This window comes from Lepisma saccharinum, chromosome 21 (assembly GCF_977018435.1).
Source record: "Lepisma saccharinum chromosome 21, izLepSacc3.1, whole genome shotgun sequence".
Classification (NCBI taxonomy): domain Eukaryota; kingdom Metazoa; phylum Arthropoda; class Insecta; order Zygentoma; family Lepismatidae; genus Lepisma; species Lepisma saccharinum.
The window spans coordinates 10,970,500-10,993,011 of NC_139249.1; the positions used below are offsets into that span (position 1 = coordinate 10,970,500).

General features: G+C 41.5%; 1 protein-coding gene across 4 annotated transcripts in view; it reads right to left on the bottom strand.

Moving 5' to 3' along the window:
* sli (slit guidance ligand) overlaps positions 1 to 22,512 on the bottom strand; it is a 710,118-nt gene that overhangs the window by 456,461 nt on the left and 231,145 nt on the right. For 3 of the 4 annotated variants that reach the window (XM_083142572.1, XM_083142575.1, XM_083142571.1), the window contains exon 3: positions 17,067 to 17,138. The exons of the other annotated variant lie outside the window; for it this stretch is intronic. In XM_083142572.1, the coding sequence (XP_082998698.1) occupies positions 17,067 to 17,138 (72 nt within the window). The remainder of the gene's footprint in view (positions 1 to 17,066; positions 17,139 to 22,512) is intronic. 4 annotated transcript variants of the gene reach the window in all.

The following is a 22,512-nucleotide window of genomic DNA, read 5'->3' on the forward strand; positions in this document are numbered from 1 at the left end:
TTTAAATCATAGGTTTAGAAACGGTAATTGCAAAATATTTCATAGTTTATCCCCCCTCTGTCTAAAGCAGCTATAAGACTATTTTTCCCCCAGTCCCTTCTTAAGAAAAATCGTGTGTACGCTAGTGTCTTCTAACGGATGCACGGATAACTTAAACTTACAATAAGTGAGTCAACACCAAGACTATTTCCACACAGAATTCACCGTAAAATTTACAAGATTCTACCGTTAAAATTTAACAGTCCTGCCTGTTAAGTTACAAAAACAGGATGCAACTGTTGTTTTTTTCGTCTCCTGCTTGCGTTGTGGTTAGAATGTGATGTAAAGATGGCGCTGGCAAACATTTAAAATATTACACACAGATATGCACTAATACATGACACGCACATTATCCTGTAGTAAAGCATTATGACACAAGAATAAGCTTTCAAATCTCACTTCAAACATTTTATCTTGCATAAAGATAGTTAATGGGTATAGATTGCAGTTATGCAATTCACAAATACGCTTTCGATGACTGAATTGTTAAATTAACTTTGATTAGGTTAATTGTATAGTAATAGTATAGTATGCAGAATATTACACGATTGTTAGACAGAAGCTGAAAATTGGTGGTCCGACCTAACTTGTTACAGTGCACGCTTGAGGAAAAATAGAACTAATTGAAATATTACGGACACATTGAAGTACTAAAATTAACATGTTGCTGCTAAAAGGAGAGTCTGTGAAGTAACATCATACAAAAAAACACGCAAGCCCTACAGGCGCCACAGCCTCGCTTGCTCACAGGACTAAAGGTTGCACTACCAACTATGTGCAATAAGTGCCTTTGCACCCCAGGTTCTATCGAATTTTGTGTTTCCAGATTACAGTCTGTGAAGCAAAGCCTCATATAACGGTAGAGAAGAGGAGAAAGCGAGTGGGCAGAGAGGAGAAAGCGAGTGGGCAGAGCAAAGCAGTGCACGCTGTTTATAACACCATTAAGCCTTGATTCCATGATATGAAAAACTCAATATGCTGACTAAGGCAGAAATTTATTTTATTATAAAACAAACTAAACGTAACGTTTCAACCTTCTAACAAGGTCTTCTTCAGACTCTGCACCAAGTACAAATGTAACAAGGTACAAAAACAGGACGATATATATACACAAACATTACTCCCCTCCAGACTATTGAAAGTTGTTCTGGAACATTCTAGGAGGTGGCTTTCCCTTGTCAACTGTACTTTCACCTAAAAGGCTAAACATATTTTCTTCCATCTAGAATGTGGTTGGACTCTTTATATCACGCTCTTTTTCCTTCATTCTTCTTCCCTCTTCTCTCCTCTTTCTCTCATGTCCTTTCCACTCTTTCTAACACCTTCCTCCATTCTTTGTTTATCTTCAGTCCCACGATTCCAGTTCATTGTGTCTTCTTCACCTTTCTTTATTTCCTTGGCCTCCTTCCATTTTCTCACTAGCATTCTCTTCTCCCTTCCTATCTGCTTAGCCTCATCCCACTCTATGTCATGTCCTGTTTCTCTCATGTGTTTAAATATTGCATTTCTCTCTCTCTTAAGTCGTACATCATCCCCATGTTGTTTCAACCTGTCTTTCAGCCTCATTTTCGTTTCTCCTATGTACACACTCTGACATTGTTTACATCTCACTTCGTAGATAATCCCTTCCTCTTCTCTGTTTTCCTTTTTCTTGTTTGCATTCTTCGCTATTCTTAAGATGCTGTAAACGGATGGTACTTGCAGACGCGTTTTCCCCTCCATGCACTCAGTTCCTCTCGCATGCGTTCTTTGGTCGAGACCTACTTGCGCAGAGGACTAGTTTTCGTTCGCTTGGTAAACAGACATCTGCAACAAAGCATAGGCGTGCGCAGACCTTATGATTAGGGGGGGGGGGGCAAAAGCCTTGAAAGTTCAGTCGGGAAAGAAAAACCTAATTTTATCTATCTTTTTTAGTTTTATTGCATTGATGAGTATATGTGTGGGTGTATATATTATTTTAATAAATTACATATCATCCGCTCCATAACAAACCAACAGCAAAAATGATATAAATTGTCTCTGAAATGTGCGCGCTCCTTTCCACCAAACCAAACTGTTATTGCAGGAACTGTCTGAAATACGCGAACTTAGTTGTTCTTACTTCTCTCTGGTAATTTACAGTAGATTAGAGAAAAGAAACTGCGAGCGAAGCGAGGAAGAAAGTTTTTCAATCCAAATTTTTGAAAATTGAAAACAGTATTGATTTAATAGGGCGCAAAAAATTTCATGGGACGCCATGGCATTCTCTTTTACAATTGAGGGGTCGAATGAGTGAGGGCCCGACCCTGTGGCCGAGTGGTTAGCACATCGCGCTGCGACGCCAAGGGTCCCGGGTTCGAATCCCGGTCGGGCTTGGTTGTTTGTGAATGTCCATTCATCAATTTCATCATTTCATCACTCATCCCCATCTTCGCAAATTAGCCAAGAGGCACAAAACGCGAAGTAAAATAAACTAAATCAATCAATCAATCAATCGAATGAGTGAGGGAGCTATGCCACAAATCTTGAAAATATTATTTTTTGCCATTTTCAGTCTTCTCCTACCATCTGTCATCTATCATGTGAACTACATCCATGTGGCATAGCTCCCCCTTGTTCTGCAGCAGATTTTCTGAGTTCTTGAATACGTCCTCATCAGCATTTTGAGTGAGAGAAGGAGCTATGCCACTTACTGATGGTGTCTGCAATAGGAGTGGCAGAGGTTGTGTTGCAGTAACCGGTGCAAGATTTAATATCAGCTTTGAAGTTAAAAGATCTCATGGAAATAATGCCTTGTATTCCTCCAGTTTTTCATGGTGTTTACCAAAAACTAAAATCCACAGAAGCAATGGACAGTGAAGATCCTCCAGAAGACATATGAAGTTGTCTTTATGTAGATCATATGTAACCCTGTGAACATGATTTACACTCAGGCAAAAGTATTTAAGCCTTGTTCAAAGTATTTGATGTGCTAGATTGATTTTTCCACATGGGTATACTACAACAATATACCATACATGTTCATAATAAATGGTATTTATATTGAAATTCATATTTTTCCTTTTGAGTAATTTACCTAACAATATGTTCCGAAAAAAACATTACCCTTTGTTATACAAATTATGACTCAACGCAATGCTTTAGAAAACTCAATTTATTTCCATTTCTTGTCAAAGTGGCATAGCTCCCTCTCTCACTAGACCCCTCAATTCTTCTCATTCAAATTGTTCGGCCCCCAGGGACAACTCCCGCCGCCCCCTAGCTACGGCTATGAACTTGACAAGACTGTAAGAAAAGTAGAGAATGCGAGCGAAGTGAGCAAGAAACCTTTACGAAATGTATTTGTATAAAATTTGAAGTCGAGGAGGCAATTGCCCCCCTACAGTTGCTCCTGGTCGTCTGGAAGAAACAATGCAAGAAAGACGTGAAAACTAATTCCATCTTGAGTATCCTTTTGTATTGCTACTCTTAGATTCTGCTAGTCTTGCTTTCTTGTACTTCAACGTTTGCCTCCCTAGAATTGATATCCATCCAAGACTGGGATAAGGCAATGACCCCTCTGCTCCTTGTGGTTGCGCCACTGCACCCGCTTCCCCCGTAGTTGCTTTGAACTTTCATCGGTTTGAAAATACTTCAATGTCTCCTGTAATATCGTTTAATAACAACGACAAGATTCCTCTACACTAAATTTCTAGGTGAAAGTATAATAATGTAGGAGCATGGAAAGCCTGCAAAGGGGGAAAGGATGGCCACACCTTCTCCCCCCTTCGAAAACTAATGTCAACCTAAAAGTATATATTTCACACGTATAATTCGATTTCAGTCATAGCATTTTACATTAATTATTATGCAATGAGGGACGACACAAGGATGCGATAATTTCAAATTCAAGTTGTGTTTTTTTGAGGGAGCAGCACTATTATCGGGCTAATATGTCCCATGGAAAAATACCTTGCTTGTCCCTTCGTGGAAAAAATATGCGATTAGGGGGGACAACTGCCCCCCTTGCCCCCCGTGTTCACGCCTATGCGACAGAGTATATGGGGGGCCCCGATGGTATATTGGTAACGTAATCAAAGGGTCCCGGGTTCGATAGCCGGTGGAGGAACTTTGAAGTTCTGATCTCACTTTAAACTGCCAAGTGCAGTCCCTATTAGAATGTATGGGTAAAAAATGGACTTTAAAACCAAAGTTCGACTCTTCTTCCACATTTGCCATCTCCATTGTTTCCCATTTGATTTTTGTTATTGGCGTCGCAATTCTGCACCTTTTGGCTAATCGTGCCGATGACGATGAATTATGCTGTAGTGATGAAGCACAGATGCCAAGGCCGGGATTCGAACCTGGCGTCGTAGCGCAATGTGCTAACAACTAAGCCACGGAGGTCGGCTTGGTTTCTATCTCCATTGCGCAGAGCCGCAGTTGTCCAGTCGGTAGGGCGTCTAACTACAGCGCGGGAGGCCGGGATTCGATTCCCGGGATGGGCGACTTCGGGTGGTTATATTTTCAACGATATCTATGCATGGAGCAGCTCTGGGGTTCACCCAGACTCGATAAATGTGTACGGGGGCAACCCTGGGAAGTAAAGGTGGCCGGAGCGTGGTGTTGATCACCACCTCCACGGCACGTGATGACAGGTGTCAAATTTTATTTCAAAAAACTTCAACAGCTCCAGAAATTCAGAACAAGCTCACCGCATGCCAAAAACATGTCTGTGTTGTGGCCAATGGTGGTGTCGTTAAACAAGGAACAGGACAAGTGGAACAACGCAAGGAATTAAAATTTTACAGCATGGAACACAAAGCTGTAACGCAGAGCAAAATACAGTTCCTCCGGGAATACCCAGTGTCCAGTCCTCTAGGGCGTTTCTCCGGGGGGATATTGCCTGTAGAAAAGCTACCTGCGTCTTAAGCGACATCCGAAGCGCCTTCGTCTTGTTTTACGAGCAATTTCGTCCCGCACTTTGTCCCAGTTCCGACCATAGCGGAGAGTTTATTGCCGTGGAGAATCGAACTGGGTATCTTGCCCCAGCGTGGACAATACGTATCCAATGCGCAGGTAGCTTTTAAAGATGTTTTTATCATTGGATGTTGTAAGTTGCCCACTGTTATCTTGCGATGCACTACGGCACGTAGAGCTGCGCCAAAAATATCAATCCGGAGATATGCATCTCTACGTATCTGGACATATACAGACTAAAATTTTCTTTCGGTGTTTGAATCATTATGATCTCAGTTCTGGATGAAAAAAACAAAAAAAAACAGAAATTCTGAAATGTACAAATCAGATTCGAATGAAAATAAAAACAATGTTCTTCAAAATATATAAATAAAAAACAAAGCAAAAAGTGCATGAATGTATTAAAGATTGGGTGAATGTGTAAGAAAAGGAAAGGCTGACGGTCAAACAGAAAAGATGACGAACCAAGGTGGGGAACGAACAGCGAAAATGTGGGGAACAAGCAGCGAGAAGGTGGGGAACAAGCAGCGAGAAGGTGGGGAACAAACAGCGAGAAGGTGGGGAACAAACAGCGCAAAGCTGAGGAACGAACATCTAGCGAAAAGCTGAGGAACGAACATCTAGCGAAAAGCTGAGGAACGAACATCTAGCGAAAAGCTGACGAACAACTAGCGAAAAGCTGACGAACAACTAGCGAAAAGCTGACGTACAACTAGCGAAAAGCTGACGAAAACTAGCGAAAAGCTGACGAACAACTAACGAAAAGCTGACGAACAACTAGCGAAAAGCTGACGAACAACTAACGAAAAGCTGACGAACAACTAGCGAAAAGCTGACGAACAACAAACGAAAAGCTGACGAACAACTAGCGAAAAGCTGACGAACAACTAGCGAAAAGCTGACGAACAACTAGCGAAAAGCTGACGTACAACTAGCGAAAAGCTGACGTACAACTAGCGAAAAGCTGACGAACAAACAGAGAACAACTTAACATTGGACAATGGAGGGGTGGCTGTTGTCGAAATAAGAACGAATAACAAAATTTCGAATGGAAACTGGACAGTTTTGGAATGAAAGCCGGAAAGATAGGAGACTGGAAAAATAATGAATAAAACAGAAAAAAAAAATCCATCCTGTCACACAGCTTAACTTATGCTACAGTTAGCCTACAGCAGCGGTACAAACACACAACAAGCGGTATAAAAAAATAATTCGAACACAAAAGTACGTTCAATAGAAAGATCCCCTTCGCAAGCGACCACAACAAGCTTCGATACACGCCCAAAACCTTTTCCCCTTGCAGTACTCTTAACTGAATTTCATTTCCAGTTCTTCCACCACGTAAGTTTAGCGAAGGCACTCAACCGACAGTCGGCCATGTTTTATTGACTACTTCCTCTCTCCTCCTAACAAGGTTTCCCCCTTTTCCTTGCCACTTCACTTTCAACAAAATGAAACAAAATAAAAGCGACGGGTGCAGTATTGCCTCCATACACAAGATCCCCACAGCTTTCATTCAAATCGCACCACCTACAGGCATGTCGAAACTCCGGGTCCCGGAATCGTAGCTGCAGCCATGGAATTCCACTACAAGAGGAAGTGTTGCCAACTCACGTTATTGAAAAGCGCTAGAAAGTGAGGTTAATTGCTTGCCCAGGTTTGCTACACTGGTGAATATATACTGATTATGATCCCGCGCTCTGCTGTACCGCATGTCCTGCATTTCTAAACCATGCTGTATAATTTACATATTAATGGTTAATCATTTAATGAAGGCTATTCCTGATTATTCGTAGTAATATAACAAAAGCAAGTAGCGGGTGGCCTATACTCTGTCCCGGGAATCTATGGAGTAGGCGAATGATAAGTCCTCTACGCAAGTAAGACTCGAGAAGGAGCGACAAATGAACGCGTGAGGGAAGTGAGTGCATGGAGGGGAAAACACGGCTGCATCTAGTAGTAGTTTGCAGTAGGGCGCACTAATGTGCTCCGCCAACTCGCTTTCTCCCCTTCTCTGCCGATATACACGGCGATGCTCCATATATTCCCGTGACAGACAGTGTAGTACATAGTTAGAAAACCAGGAGCGTATATTCTAGGGTAGCTAGTCTATCTGCGAAGACTGAAGTCTAGAGAATAAGATACAGGAGAAAAATCGATCACAAATTATAAATAATATTATTCATATAAGTGAAATGATTATGCTGATTCTGGAGTTGGAAACCTGATTTCCTATGAGTTGGCAACCTGATTTCCTATGAGTTGGCAACCTGATTTCTAAGGATATGGTAAATTTATTTATATTCATACCCTAGGACCACGTGACATAGCCCAGACATTGGACTCAGCATACGCCCCTGTTCTGGTCTAGTACCTAGTTCTAGTACTTAAGGTATCAGTGTTGCTTATGTTCGTTGGTTTCCTCATCTCCTTATTCAGGTCATCGAAGGTTCATGGTTCGAATCCCGGGCCTGTGTCTTTTTGTGAGTGTCTCTTCATCAACCTCATCTAAGCTTTTGTTATCCCTATCGTCGCGATTAGCTTTAAAGTGCAGAAAAGCTACATACAAACTGATGCATAATACAAATTTATCAGATCCTCATCTAATACAATACAAAACAAGGCGTCCCGGGTTCGACTCCCGGTGGAAGCACAGCGTACACTCCGATTAACCCATTCGAGCGTACAGTGGACACAAACAAACACACCCGTCAAGTGCTATTTTCATAATCAAAGTTAGAGAAATTATGGAGAAACTTTCACGAAGATGGCAACCCTGACGGAAACCCTCCCTCATGAGTTGCACTTCAGAGAAGTCCTCTTCTCCATTTCTCCAGCAGGACCCCCACTTTTCCAAGATTCGGAGACCAATTTACATAATAGAAGAGGAACAAACGCGAATGGGGGGGAGGGAGATGAGGGGCAGGGCCCCCCAAACGGAACGCTTAATGGAATTTGTCCACCTTTCTCAACGGACGCTCTAATGGAGATATGCAGTGTCGTGAGCTACAAAAAAGAAGAGTAAAAAAGGCCAGAAGAAAATAGGGGGAAAGGAAAGACTAAGGAAATAGGGGGACAACACAGAGAAGCAACGATATAGTAATATGGCCCTTCCCACTCCCCTCTTCCGAAAGGGGATGGGGAGGGGAGAGAAAAATAGAATTCGCCCCGCCGCCTTCGAGGCTTAATCGATAAATAATGGAGAGAAGAGGCAGCAAATTTTGACGGAAAAAGATAAGAAAAGAAGAAGGGGAGACTGGGGAGGGCGGATGAAGGGAAATTTGAGAGGTTCCCCGTTGGGTGGGTGGGAAACAAGGGTGGTATCCGACCATACAGCACAATACACCCTTTTGGAATGCACGATTGTTGTGCTTTTGGCTGTTCGATAGAATTTGGTCAGTGACCTTACAATCAGTAGGTTAATAAGAACAAATAGCCTGTAGTTGCGGCCTGATTTACTTCGAAATTCGAATATTGAATTGTAATTTCGTTTCTGTAGTTGTAATATTTTCTTGAGTCGCAAAAATTCTGTTATGTGCGCTTAGAATGACGACTTTTGTTAAGTGTCTCCCCGATGGCGTAGTGGTAACGTCGTCGCTTTGTAAGCAAGGGGTCTCGGGTTTGATGTCCGGTGGATGCACCTAGTGGTTCAGATCCCACTTTAAATTGTAGGACCAGTCCCGATTAGCCTTTCTGTACGAACTCGGAACAATTAAACAATTAGGGTGGTTCATAAGAACCAGATTCGATGTTTAGAATTACATAGTTTTTCGTTTATTTTGATAAAGTTTACATTATATTACTCGTAATGACAGTCTCAATAATGTTGATAGTCTATGTGTGTGTGTGTGTGTGAGGTTGATACGATATAGTTAATCATGGCTGTTAGAAAGTCGCTTAAGGCCTAATATACACATTGTTCTCATTTTGTGAGTTTGTTGAACTGAGCTGTATAGACATTTTATAAAAAGACAGATTGAAACACTTGTTTTTGTTTTGCAACTTTTCTCAAAATTCCCCTCCCTTCAGCTGTTCGGCATTTTAAGTGCCCGGTAGGACATACGGAACCAACAGACAGCTGAACGAAAACATAACACTGTATAGAGTCGGCGAGAAATGCTTGCGTACAAACTAACACATTTACGCAATGCTCACAAACGTTTAAGCGGGGCACAAATTGTTTAGGGTCAGTCTTAATTGCAGCAACATCACGCTGTGCTGCCCAATTCAACAGCCACGTGGCCATTATCTCCGAGCGCGGACCGCCAAGAGAACTGCTTCGCTGAATTCGCCAATCGCCACTCTAGCCAGAAACGACCCAATCCCCTTCTCTCTTGGAGGCTCGTGACTAATTTTCACCCAGCAGCTTTTCCCGTCGTTGGAAACATATAATTAAGATAATTTCTTTCCACTTGTCCTTTCTATTGTCTCTTTTCCCTCCCGGGTCGCCGCTTCCACCCCTCCTTTCCCGTCCAAATCGTCGCTTCCCCCTTTTGTCCGAACCTATTTGTTACCATTGACGCTTCTTCCTGTTCGCAACCAGATAAGCTAGCTGCTCCCTAAGCCATTTGTTTCACCCCGGTGACAATTTAACTGCCTCGTCCCTCACGTAGCTGTGAAATAGCTGGCATTTCTGGCTACAACTTTTACAAAGTCCTTGCGGTTGAAAAAGTGTTGCAGGGGGGAGGTTGGCAATTAGCAAAAGCCACTGACTTTCAAGCAAACGGTTGGGCAGTGGTAATTTTCCGAAAAGAAGAGATAGTCCAACCTAGTGATGGGAAAACTGTGATTTTGTGGTCACAGGTTAAACCGTGATTGTTACTTGGCAATAACAGTTCCTTTTAGCTGTGATTCAGTGTGATCGTTATTTTATCCGTAGTAACTTTGTGCCAGTTCTGCGACTCTGGTTGCTTCACATATCGTGCACCATGTTTGTGATCTAAGAATTGTAAAGATGGACAGTACATAGACGCTTTACCACTCTGATTTTTCCAGAGTTTTTCACTGCCTTTATTTGAAAATGTAAATTTTCTCAAAATTTCGGAGTACAAGGTACCACGGTCAAGTTCAACACCTGAAAAATGAACGTATGAAGTAGGCAATGCATGAAGTAAAATGAACTCTAAAACTTTAATTTCTTACAAGGACAACAAAGGGGAAGTAACAATTAATCCCAGTTTGAATTACAATCCAATCACAGCCGTGATTTTGATCACAGTGATTACAGGGTTTGTCCGGAAAGTAATGAGACTGGGTCCAGGAAATAAAATTTATTGATGCAATTGGTACAACATGTTAAAATTCTTCAAAGTACTCTCCTTGGCTATTGACACACCGCTGCCAGCGCGATTTCCACGCAGCGTACGCCTCGTGGAAGTCAGCTTCCGACAACCCCCTCAGAACCCGTCGTTGCTGCTTGGATGGCCAAAACATCGTCAAAACGGCGACCTTTCAAGATTCTTTTGAGCTTGGGGAATAGAAAAACGTCCGCTGGGCTCATGTCGCGACTGTACGTTGGCTGCGGCAACGCCGATTCTAGCCAGTAATGACGTCACAACGAACGCCTTGCGACTCGGCACGTTATCGTGATGGAGCTTCCTTTTGTCCGTCATCCAGCACTTTTGGCACCAACTTCGCACAAATCTTGCGCATGTTCAAATCTTCACTCACAATTTCGTGCACCACTGTTTTGGGTAGATTCAGTTCTTCGACTATCATTCTCACACTCAAACGACGGTCTTGGTAAAAGACTTTGACATTTTCGTCCACACGACTCGTCGAAGGGCGTCCAGAGCGTTCGTCGTCCTCCACGTTTTCCCGTCCGTTCTTGAAATCTCCATGCCAACACAAAACCTGGGCTCTTGACAGGGCTTCGTCCTAGTAGGACTCCTTAATCATGGTGAACGTCTCTGCAGGGTTTTTTCCAAGCTTGAAGCAACATTTAATGGCGAATCGTTGCTCAAGCGAACGCTGCATTTTGAGCTTCCAAAAATCTGGACGTCGTTTTTAAACACGGTTCGCGCGATAAGCGACCCTTACTCTACCAGAGCTCGGAAGCGACTCATCCGGGTAGCGTTGGTTAGCTAAGACGCCCCACCACGTGGCGAACGCGCTGTTGACTGGAGCGCCGTGCGGTGGCCAGTCTCATTACTTTCCGGACAAACCCTGTAAATCACAGTTCTGTGATTTTTTAAGCATTTCCGCCCTTTGCAAGATATGGTCAAGGCCCATTACCAAGTCATCAATGCCACAGACGTCTGGTGTTAATACGCTTTGGGAAAGCAAAAACAATATTAATTATTAATGGTAAAACGTTTGCCGTAATAAAATAAAACCCAATATGAAGGACACCGCAAATGATTTGATTTCATTAATTTGCTTTATTTTACTACGCTTCTTGAGCCACTTTTGGCTAATTTGCGATGAGTTATGACATGATGAAATTGATGAATGGACACTCACAAACATCCATCCCAGGATTCAAACCCGGGACCCCTGGCGCCGTAGCGCGATGTGCTAACAACTCCGACACGGGGGCCGGGTAACACCGCAAATAATTGTTGTAGCTTTGCTTTCAGGTGTCTTCCCTTGTAACGGAACTGGATTTATGCTAACTCCAAGATTTCTTAAAATAACCTTGAATACGATTGTGTTCTCGTCTGATTCTGTAGGATGGTTAGTAACCCTGATGTTATCTACGTACCCCCAGCACCCCTCACTCCAAAAAAATTCTCAACAACCCCCCCCCCCCCACTCAAATATTTCACCCAGGCCCAATTTATTGTCATTGTGTTTCTATATTTACACACTTGAAATCAGCGCCGGATTAAGACGAAATGGACCTGATGCTTGAAATCTTCGGTGAACAATAAACACAACGGCGTTATAGTTACGTCACAGCGCAAAGTATAATAGTAACTGTATAATAAGTAACGCTGTGTCTAGGCGTCCGAAATTGGGACTCCAAATATCATGCTAAGATTTATTATCAGGTTAATATACCAAAAGAAAACTGTTCAGCTTTCGGAAAATTCTCGTGTTTTCATCTGGGCCTATTTCAGGAATGGGTTTAATGCTGCAGCATCAATAGCACCCACCTTAATCCGTCACTGCTTGAAATATGAAGGGGGGTTGGGTGTTCTGTAGCTCCCTCTACCCTCTTTCGAAGCGGGTGTTCGCCCCTGGGTGTGTACCAATTCTCTCTCTCTCCATCTCTTGCAAATCTTCTCCCAGCACCCCAGATGACGTAGTGGTAACGTCGTCGGCCTGCAATCAAGAGGTTCGGGGTTCGATACCCGTTGGAGGCACAGTAGTTCGGATCGAACTTTAAGCTGTAGGTCCAGTCCCGATGAGGCTTTCTGTGCACAACGTGGACTTAAACTCTTACAAACAAAGGAAATCAACACCCTTTAATAAGAGTTCATTCTCGTTATGTGACTTTTAGTGAGGGAAATGAAACGTTTTTACAAAACAATAACTATCATTCTAGCTGCATCCCACAACGTGGTCGGTCGGCTCACGTACAGTGACCAGCAATAAAAATGGGATACCTAGATCCTGAAATGCTCGTTTCCCTGCAAGGCGTTGTGTGTGTTGCCTAACTCGACGGCGATAGGTGGATTTTAATAGCAAATTTTCAATGGCAACTTCTATCACCGCTGTACCTCGTGGTTGTTTATGCCCTCATGGTTTCCAAAAGGGTGAAATACTGACAGGCAATTGTCATTAAAGCTTACATTGCTGGTACGCCATAACGCCATCAAGCAAGGAGAAATTCCCACTCACTGTCAGAAACTGAACATTAGAGAATTTCGTACAATTGCAGAACCGAGGAGAGAAAATGCCGATTGCCGCCATCGACCGGGAAAAAGAGCAAAGACATTTTTACGGCTATGGATTCGAACAGATGGCACGGATCGAAGTTTAATAGTTCTGTAACGATTCTTTTTGAGAAGTCCCAGTTACGTCTCGCTAATACGAGGCCGTTTGCACCGGAAGAGGCTGCTCCTTTCCTTTCCGGGATGACGCCATCTTTACGTCCATCTGTGACCATTTGCAGGACCATTCCGGGCAAAGTGGACAAAGAAAGGGAAGAAATTCGACAAGAAAGGGTTACGTGTGGGCAATATTCGCGTTACGGTCGTCGCCGTACTGATTTCACTGGTCCTTAGCGCCGAATTTAAGGGACCGGAGGGCTAATTTTACTTAACCGATTTTACTGTTCGTCGTGACATTTTTTTTGAACGGGGCCACGGTGCTCAAACTGAACAATCTTGCTAACCGAATGGGAAATTACGGTGGCACGTCATTTAATTCTCGCGTCCTCCTGGGTAATTTTGTCACCAGTCGACTAAATTTTAACTGGACGCCAGCTCAATTTTAGTTACATTTATGGTTCATCTTTATACTATTGTAAAGGTTTAAAATATTCATAGTACATTCAATTACACTCTTCTCTAATTGAATACCTTTTACTGTTAGCCTCATCAAAATTACATTTTTCTTGTACCGGTAATTTTACTAGAAATCTTTACAACGACTAATTTTACACATAACAAATATAATTTCAATCATTCCATCGACTAATTTCACTCATAACAAATACAATTTCAATCATTCCATCGAATAATTTTGCTCATAACAAATATAATTTCAATCATTCCATCGACTAATTTTGCTCATAACAAATACAATTTCAATCATACCATCGACTAATTTTACTCATAACAAATATAATTTCAATCATTCCATCGACTAATTTTGCTCATAACAAATACAATTTCAATCATCCCATCGACTAATTTTGCTCATAACAAATACAATTTCAATCATTCCATCGACTAATTTTGCTCATAACAAATACAATTTCAATCATTCCATCGACTAATTTTGCTCATAAACAATAAAATTTTAGTCTCTGCATCGGCCAATTTTACACAAACAATACAATTTTAGTATTTTCATTGGCTATTCTCCCTTATCCACAATACAATTTTCATCTTTGCATCGGTCAATTTTACACAAACAATAAAATTATATTCTCTGCATTGGATAATTTTATTCATAACAAACAATATTAATCTTCGCACCAGTTGATTTGACAAATAAACGATACCGTTTTCTCGAGTGAAACAGTTTTCTCAATGTAACAACTCATCGAATCATACTCAGGCAATTTAACTCGTACGTCTATGCTATTGCACTCTCTGCATTGGCTAATTTTCTTCATAACAAACACAATTTTACTCCTCGCGTGGCGTAAATTTATCGAGAACACATCAAATGCTTCCGACAGCACGCCAAATTAATGACACAACATCCATTTTTTTTTACTGTTTCCTCGGGTAAGTTCAACAGACAGGCCATCCAATATTTCTAGCTCGTCGAGTACATTTGCTGACAGCCCTGCCCACTGGCCGCTATTTTACCGACAGGTCATCAAAACAGTAACGACAGGGGTATTTTTTTTGTATTTCTTCTTTTTGTAACCAATCAGCATTACTTTCTAGATTGTTCTGATACTCAGTACTGGCGTGTAATTCATCTCAAGATTACCGAGTGATAATTCCTGTTAATAACGTATCTTTTTTTAGCATGGTAATCTCATCTGCGCTTTTGGCCCGGTAATTTTTCAACGATTAATCTGCATCAGCGGGTGAAAATTTGAAAGCGGATGTTTTCAAAAAAGAAATTAATTTGCATATTAATTTATGCTTTCGCCAATCGACCAACCGAAAAACCAGTTCGTTTTATTTTGACCCCCCAACGAAACTTCGTTAACACGATGAACATGTTATTTGGACCAAAATGCCGTGCGGTTCCCACGTACCACAGACCACTTCTAATCCCTTTGGTGGAGTGATTCCCGCCGCTTACATGCTAAAACACCGCAACGATCCAGGAGACCGAGAGGCATTCTGTAATCAGCAGCCCCCAATTTCCGGGCGATTAACCCCAGCGAGAAGAACCTCTCCCCCCCCCCCCCCTAACCCTAGGATCGATCCGGTGGGGTTCTCTTTTCGAATGCTAACTCTGTAGATAAAAGCGGGAGAAGTTGCTTAGAATTTCTAATCTCTGGTAGTCGTTGGAGGCAACGTCGGGTAATATGGATCGCAGTGCAACATGGATAGCCTTTTTTTTTTACGAGATTTTCGGCATGATTCTCTTCCCCCTGATAAATTCCTGAATGCTCACAAAGCAGCAAACTGGAAGGGGGTATTCAATCCTAACACTAAGGCCCCCCACATGGAAAAACCGCTGCATTCAAAGGTCAAAGGTGTAAGAGAAATTCTCCAGGTTTTTAAAGTACTTGCTCCGTACATATGAATGTTTCATAGTGGAAAGTTTTAATATTGGTGGCGGCGTCTTATTGAATTGAGTTCTTCTAGCATTGAAGTTTAATGACGACGAATGTATACGAGACAAAAGGACAGAATCCTTCTCTCTCTCTCTCTCTCTCTCTCTCTCTCTCTCTCTCTCTCTCTCTCTCTCTCTCAGAACGATAGATAGAGAGAGAGACAAAGAGAGATAGGAATAGAAAGAGAAAGAGAGAGACAAAGAGAGATAGGAATAGAAAGAGAAAGAGAGAGAGAGAGAGAGCCTCTCTCTCTTAAAGAAAGAAATAAAGAAAGAATTAAAGAAAACAGATCTCTTTATCTCTTCTTTCCTCTCTCTCGTTTCTCTGTTTTTTCTTCAGAGAGAAAGGGAGAGAAGAAAGAAATTGGAGAGAGCAGAAGATAATAAAAAGAAGAGAGAGGTATCTTTCGCTCTTCTTTCCTCTCTTTCGTTTCTCTCTTTTGTTCAGAGAAAGAGAGAGATAAGAAAGAAATTGGAGAGAGAGCAGAAGAAAAAGAAGAGAGAGATCTCTTTCTTTCAGAAGAAATAGAAAGAAACTAGAGAGAGGAAAGAAGAAAGAAAGATATATCTCTCTCTTCTTTTTCCTCTCTCTTCTGCTCTCTCCAATGTATTTCTTCTCTCTCTCTCTCTCAGAAGAAAAAAACGAAAGAGGAAAGAAGAGAGAAAGCAAGAAATTGGAGAGAGCAAAAGAGTGAAAAAAAAGAAGAGAGAGAGAGGAAGGAGAGAAAAAAGAGAGAAGAACAAAAGAGAAAACTTAGAATCCAGAACTACACAGACTCAACAGATTGCTTAAGCCTTCCTGACCATCCAAAAAAATAGGCACGAAACTAACCTGGATAGATCCATGAAGTAACCAATGCTATAATTATATCTCAGAAGGATTACCTGGTACACTTCCCGCCACTGGATGCTCTGGCGTCTGCTGCGAGACCTCGGCCTCGGCACGTAAGTGCATCCAGCCAGTAAGCGTTTAGGAGTGAATTTGAACACCTGGTTGACACATTCTCTACGGAGAGGACAGGCATTTCAGATGCCTAGCGGAAAAGAATTTACCCTTGAAGTCCTTGAATAACGTACTGATATTATTTGCTTGCCTGGCAGACGACAGATCACTCCGTGACGGGAACACCATGATACACCTCCTGGCCTATGCGGTAAGCACTAGTAGAACCATTCCTACAATAAAACAGTCTTGTCTGCAGCCATTCTTGCCTATAGGAAATAGTGTCAGAATTCACAAACCAAGTAAACAGTTAGGTATATTGGGTACAGCGTGCCAGTAGACAAACAAGGATTGAAAACACGGTAGCTTCATTCCACAAAAAGCGGAGGAATATGAAATAGGTGAAGAGGTGAAGAGAAACCTCGGCCAACTGCGATGTGAACAGCGCATGCCGTTCTCTTCATCATTGGCCTAAACTGTCAAAGTTTCTCTCCGCACTTGACGTAGGGATGGGTTTCGAATACTAGGTGGAACCTCGAACAAACCCCCTCTAGATAAACGTCCACTATAGAAATAAACAAGAAGGGGGAGACAAGATGTATCTCAACCACAACGGGACTGTTGCTCCAGAAAAAGAAAATATCAGTAGTTGATCATGGAAGATGCTGAGAAACTAAAGACAACTGACCGAGAATCAATCAACTTTAAGCCCATCGGACCATCACAAAAGCACACAACACCACACATGTAACAACCACACGCTGAATGGTGCATACTTTAATGTACTTACATTCTCTCCAGCGATGTGAGATCCCGAAATGCTCCTCTTTCGATTGTGTGGATTTGGTTATCCATAATTTGCCTGGAATTTTGAAAAAGATACGAGTTAATTCCCTCTTGCATGTTTTTCAGAGTTAGTAGCGAGAGAAGATAATAATCATAAATGATACGATAACATAAACAGTAATAAATTGCAATTAATAAGTGAATAAAGAAGCGAATGAATCTGAGCGAGTAACCAAAATCAGAAAAATATCAATTTCATCCGGAATTGATCCCATGACTTCATACAGATCCAAAACAAAATTTGATCCACGCACCGTGTCCCTGGCTAACAAAATCAACAGGAGCAGTCAAGTCATATTTCATTTTTATTTCCGCTTCTCAAAATTGCTTGCAGATTACACATAAGCATTCTATCCCTCCACTAGATTGTAGTATTTTACAGATTATTTATCAATCTTTAGCAGCTTACACAATCAAACTCCTTTTCAAAATCCATAGAACAAATATACATTATGAACATTTCTCTCCAAGCAAATCCCCAAACATTCTTAAACCCTGTGCCTCTTTTCTTGCAGAAGTACAAAATTGCTACAAGCATAAAAATGAATCAGTAAATGAGTGCAGCGTAAGGACGATGAAGCGAAATGAGGAACGAATGTGCAATTGGGTAGGGCGGGCAAGTGAACATAATGTATCCAGACAGAAAATGCGCAGAATGACAACGATCTGTTGATGAAATAATGGTAGTCAGGAAGAGCACTAGCACACTTCAAAATAATTAGTGTAAGGAACAGTTAAAATACAGAGAAAACCAAGAAAGCGGACAAGAATGTCATTTCTCGCCGATTTGGAAGGCCAAAAAGACAATCAGAACGACAAAAAACACCTTCAGATCGCAGTGTAAAATCAGAGGAAAAAGGAGAGAATTAAGAATAAAGCAGATGACGTGGCAAAAGCCCGCACAATATTGTAAATAACGAGTTGGAAGAGGATACGTTGCTCCGGTATGTAAATCAAGATTTTGAAGAGAATTAATCCTAAAAAAAGAAAGCTGTTAAGAAGGCAAAGGCTTGCAAGGACCTGTAAATCAAAGAGTATGAAGTGAATGCGAGTTGAAGAGAGCTGTCGAAAAGTCTAAGGCTGCCAAAACTATAAATCGGAGAATATGGAAAGAATGAATGTGGAAGCAAGTTGTGAGAAGGCTAAACCTCACAGGGAACTGTGCAGTAGAGTATGAAGAGAATACAAATTAAAGGTAGCTTTTGAGGTAGCTAATGCTCAGTAAACAGCAAATCAAAGAGTGGAAGGAAGCTGTTGAGAGGGCTCAGGAAACAGCAAATCAAAGAGTATGAAGAGAATGAATGTTGAAGGAAGCTGTTGAGTAGAATAAGACTCCCTGGGAACTATCAGAAAGTACGAGGAAAATGAATGTTAAAGGAAGCTGTTGTGAAGCCTAAGGCTTAAGAAACAGCAAGTCAAAGAGTATAAAGAGGATGAATGTGGAAGCAGGCTGTTGAGAAGGATAGGATTCCCAGGGAACTAAGTATCATAAAGCATGAGGAGAATGAATGTTGAAGGAAGCTGTTGAAAGTTCTACGGTTCAGGAAACTGCAATCAAACAGTATGAAGAGAATGGATGTAGAAGGAACCTGTTGAGAAGAATAAGACTCCCAGGTAACTATAATTCAGAAAGTACGAGGAGAATGAATGTTGAAGGAAGCTGTTGTGAAGGCTAAGGCTTAGGTAACAGCAAGTCAAAAGAGTATGAAGAGGATGAATGTGGAAGGAAGCTGTTCAGAAGAATAAGACTCCCAGGGAACTATAATTCAGAAACTACGAGGAGAATGAATGTTGAAGGAAGCTGTTGTGAAGGCTAAGGCTTAGCTAACAGCAACTCAAAAGAGTATGAAGAGGATGAATGTGGAAGGAAGCTGTTCAGAAGAATAAGACTCCCAGGGAACTATAATTCAGAAAGTACGAGGAGAATGAATGTTGGAGGAAGCTGTCGTGAAGGCTAAGGCTTAGGTAACAGCAAGTCAAAAGAGTATGAAAAGGATGAATGTGGAAGGAACCTGTTGAGAAGGCTAAGGCTTAGGTAACAGCAAGTCAAAAGAGTATGAAGAGAATGAATGTGGAAGGAAGCTGTTCAGAAGAATAAGACTCCCATGGAACTATAATTCAAAAAGTACGAGGGAAATGAATGTTGAAGGAAGCTGTTGTGAAACCTAAGGCTTAGCTAACAGCAAGTCAAAAGAGTATGAAGAGAATGAATGTGGAAGGAAGCTGTTGAGAAGAATAAGACTCCCAGGGAACTATAATTCAGAAAGTACGAGGAGAATGAATGTTGGAGGAAGCTGTCGTGAAGGCTAAGGCTTAGGTAACAGCAAGTCAAAAGAGTATGAAGAGGATGAATGTGGAAGGAACCTGTTGTGAAGGCTAAGGCTTAGGTAACAGCAAGTCAAAAGAGTATGAAGAGAATGAATGTTGAAGGAAGCTGTTGAGAAGAATAAGACTCCCAGGGAACTATAATTCAAAAAGTACGAGGAGAATGAATGTTGAAGGAAGCTGTTGTGAAGGCTAAGGCTTAGCTAACAGCAAGTCAAAAGAGTATGAAGAGAATGAATGTGGAAGGAAGCTGTTCAGAAGAATAAGACTCCCAGGGAACTATAATTCAAAAAGTACGAGGAGAATGAATGTTGAAGGAAGCTGTTGTGAAGGCTAAGGCTTAGCTAACAGCAAGTCAAAAGAGTATGAAGAGAATGAATGTGGAAGGAAGCTGTTCAGAAGAATAAGACTCCCAGGGAACTATAATTCAGAAAGTACGCGGAGAATGAATGTTGGAGGAAGCTGTCGTGAAGGCTAAGGCTTAGGTAAAAGCAAGTCAAAAGAGTATGAAAAGGATGAATGTGAAGGAACCTGTTGAGAAGGCTAAGGCTTAGGTAACAGCAAGTCAAAAGAGTATGAAGAGAATGAATGTGGAAGGAAGCTGTTCAGAAGAATAAGACTCCCAGGGAACTATAATTCAAAAAGTACGAGGAGAATGAATGTTGAAGGAAGCTGTTGTGAAGGCTAAGGCTTAGCTAACAGCAAGTCAAAAGAGTATGAAGAGAATGAATGTGGAAGGAAGCTGTTCAGAAGAATAAGACTCCCAGGGAACTATAATTCAGAAAGTACGAGGAGAATGAATGTTGGAGGAAGCTGTCGTGAAGGCTAAGGCTTAGGTAACAGCAAGTCAAAAGAGTATGAAGAGGATGAATGTGGAAGGAACCTGTTGTGAAGGCTAAGGCTTAGGTAACAGCAAGTCAAAAGAGTATGAAGAGAATGAATGTGGAAGGAAGCTGTTGAGAAGAATAAGACTCCCAGGAAACTATAATTCAAAAAGTACGAGGAGAATGAATGTAGAAGGAAGCTGTTGTGAAGGCTAAGGCTTAGCTAACAGCAAGTCAAAAGAGTATGAAGAGAATGAATGTGGAAGGAAGCTGTTGAGAAGAATAAGACTCCCAGGGAACTATAATTCAGAAAGTACGAGGAGAATGAATGTTGGAGCAAGCTGTCGTGAAGGCTAAGGCTTAGGTAACAGCAAGTCAAAAGAGTATGAAAAGGATGAATGTGGAAGGAACCTGTTGAGAAGGCTAAGGCTTAGGTAACAGCAAGTCAAAAGAGTATGAAGAGAATGAATGTGGAAGGAAGCTGTTGAGAAGAATAAGACTCCCAGGGAACTATAATTCAAAAAGTACGAGGAGAATGAATGTTGGAGTAAGCTGTCGTGAAGGCTAAGGCTTAGGTAACAGCAAGTCAAAAGAGTATGAAGAGAATGAATGTGGAAGGAAGCTGTTCAGAAGAATAAGACTCCCAGGGAACTATAATTCAAAAAGTACGAGGAGAATGAATGTTGAAGGAAGCTGTTGTGAAGGCTAAGGCTTAGCTAACAGCAAGTCAAAAGAGTATGAAGAGAATGAATGTGGAAGGAAGCTGTTCAGAAGAATAAGACTCCCAGGGAACTATAATTCAGAAAGTACGAGGAGAATGAATGTTGGAGGAAGCTGTTGTGAAGGCTAAGGCTTAGGTAACAGCAAGTCAAAAGAGTATGAAAAGGATGAATGTGGAAGGAACCTGTTGAGAAGGCTAAGGCTTAGGTAACAGCAAGTCAAAAGAGTATGAAGAGAATGAATGTGGAAGGAAGCTGTTCAGAAGAATAAGACTCCCAGGGAACTATAATTCAGAAAGTACGAGGAGAATGAATGTTGGAGGAAGCTGTCGTGAAGGCTAAGGCTTAGGTAACAGCAAGTCAAAAGAGTATGAAAAGGATGAATGTGGAAGGAACCTGTTGAGAAGGCTAAGGCTTAGGTAACAGCAAGTCAAAAGAGTATGAAGAGAATGAATGTGGAAGGAAGCTGTTCAGAAGAATAAGACTCCCAGGGAACTATAATTCAAAAAGTACGAGGAGAATGAATGTTGAAGGAAGCTGTTGTGAAGGCTAAGGCTTAGCTAACAGCAAGTCAAAAGAGTATGAAGAGAATAAATGTGGAAGGAAGCTGTTCAGAAGAATAAGACTCCCAGGGAACTATAATTCAGAAAGTACGAGGAGAATGAATGTTGGAGGAAGCTGTCGTGAAGGCTAAGGCTTAGGTAACAGCAAGTCAAAAGAGTATGAAGAGGATGAATGTGGAAGGAACCTGTTGTGAAGGCTAAGGCTTAGGTAACAGCAAGTCAAAAGAGTATGAAGAGAATGAATGTGGAAGGAAGCTGTTGAGAAGAATAAGACTCCCAGGGAACTATAATTCAAAAAGTACGAGGAGAATGAATGTTGAAGGAAGCTGTTGTGAAGGCTAAGGCTTAGCTAACAGCAAGTCAAAAGAGTATGAAGAGAATGAATGTGGAAGGAAGCTGTTCAGAAGAATAAGACTCCCAGGGAACTATAATTCAAAAAGTACGAGGAGAATGAATGTTGAAGGAAGCTGTTGTGAAGGCTAAGGCTTAGCTAACAGCAAGTCAAAAGAGTATGAAGAGAATAAATGTGGAAGGAAGCTGTTCAGAAGAATAAGACTCCCAGGGAACTATAATTCAGAAAGTACGCGGAGAATGAATGTTGGAGGAAGCTGTCGTGAAGGCTAAGGCTTAGGTAAAAGCAAGTCAAAAGAGTATGAAAAGGATGAATGTGAAGGAACCTGTTGAGAAGGCTAAGGCTTAGGTAACAGCAAGTCAAAAGAGTATGAAGAGAATGAATGTGGAAGGAAGCTGTTCAGAAGAATAAGACTCCCAGGGAACTATAATTCAAAAAGTACGAGGAGAATGAATGTTGAAGGAAGCTGTTGTGAAGGCTAAGGCTTAGCTAACAGCAAGTCAAAAGAGTATGAAGAGAATGAATGTGGAAGGAAGCTGTTCAGAAGAATAAGACTCCCAGGGAACTATAATTCAGAAAGTACGAGGAGAATGAATGTTGGAGGAAG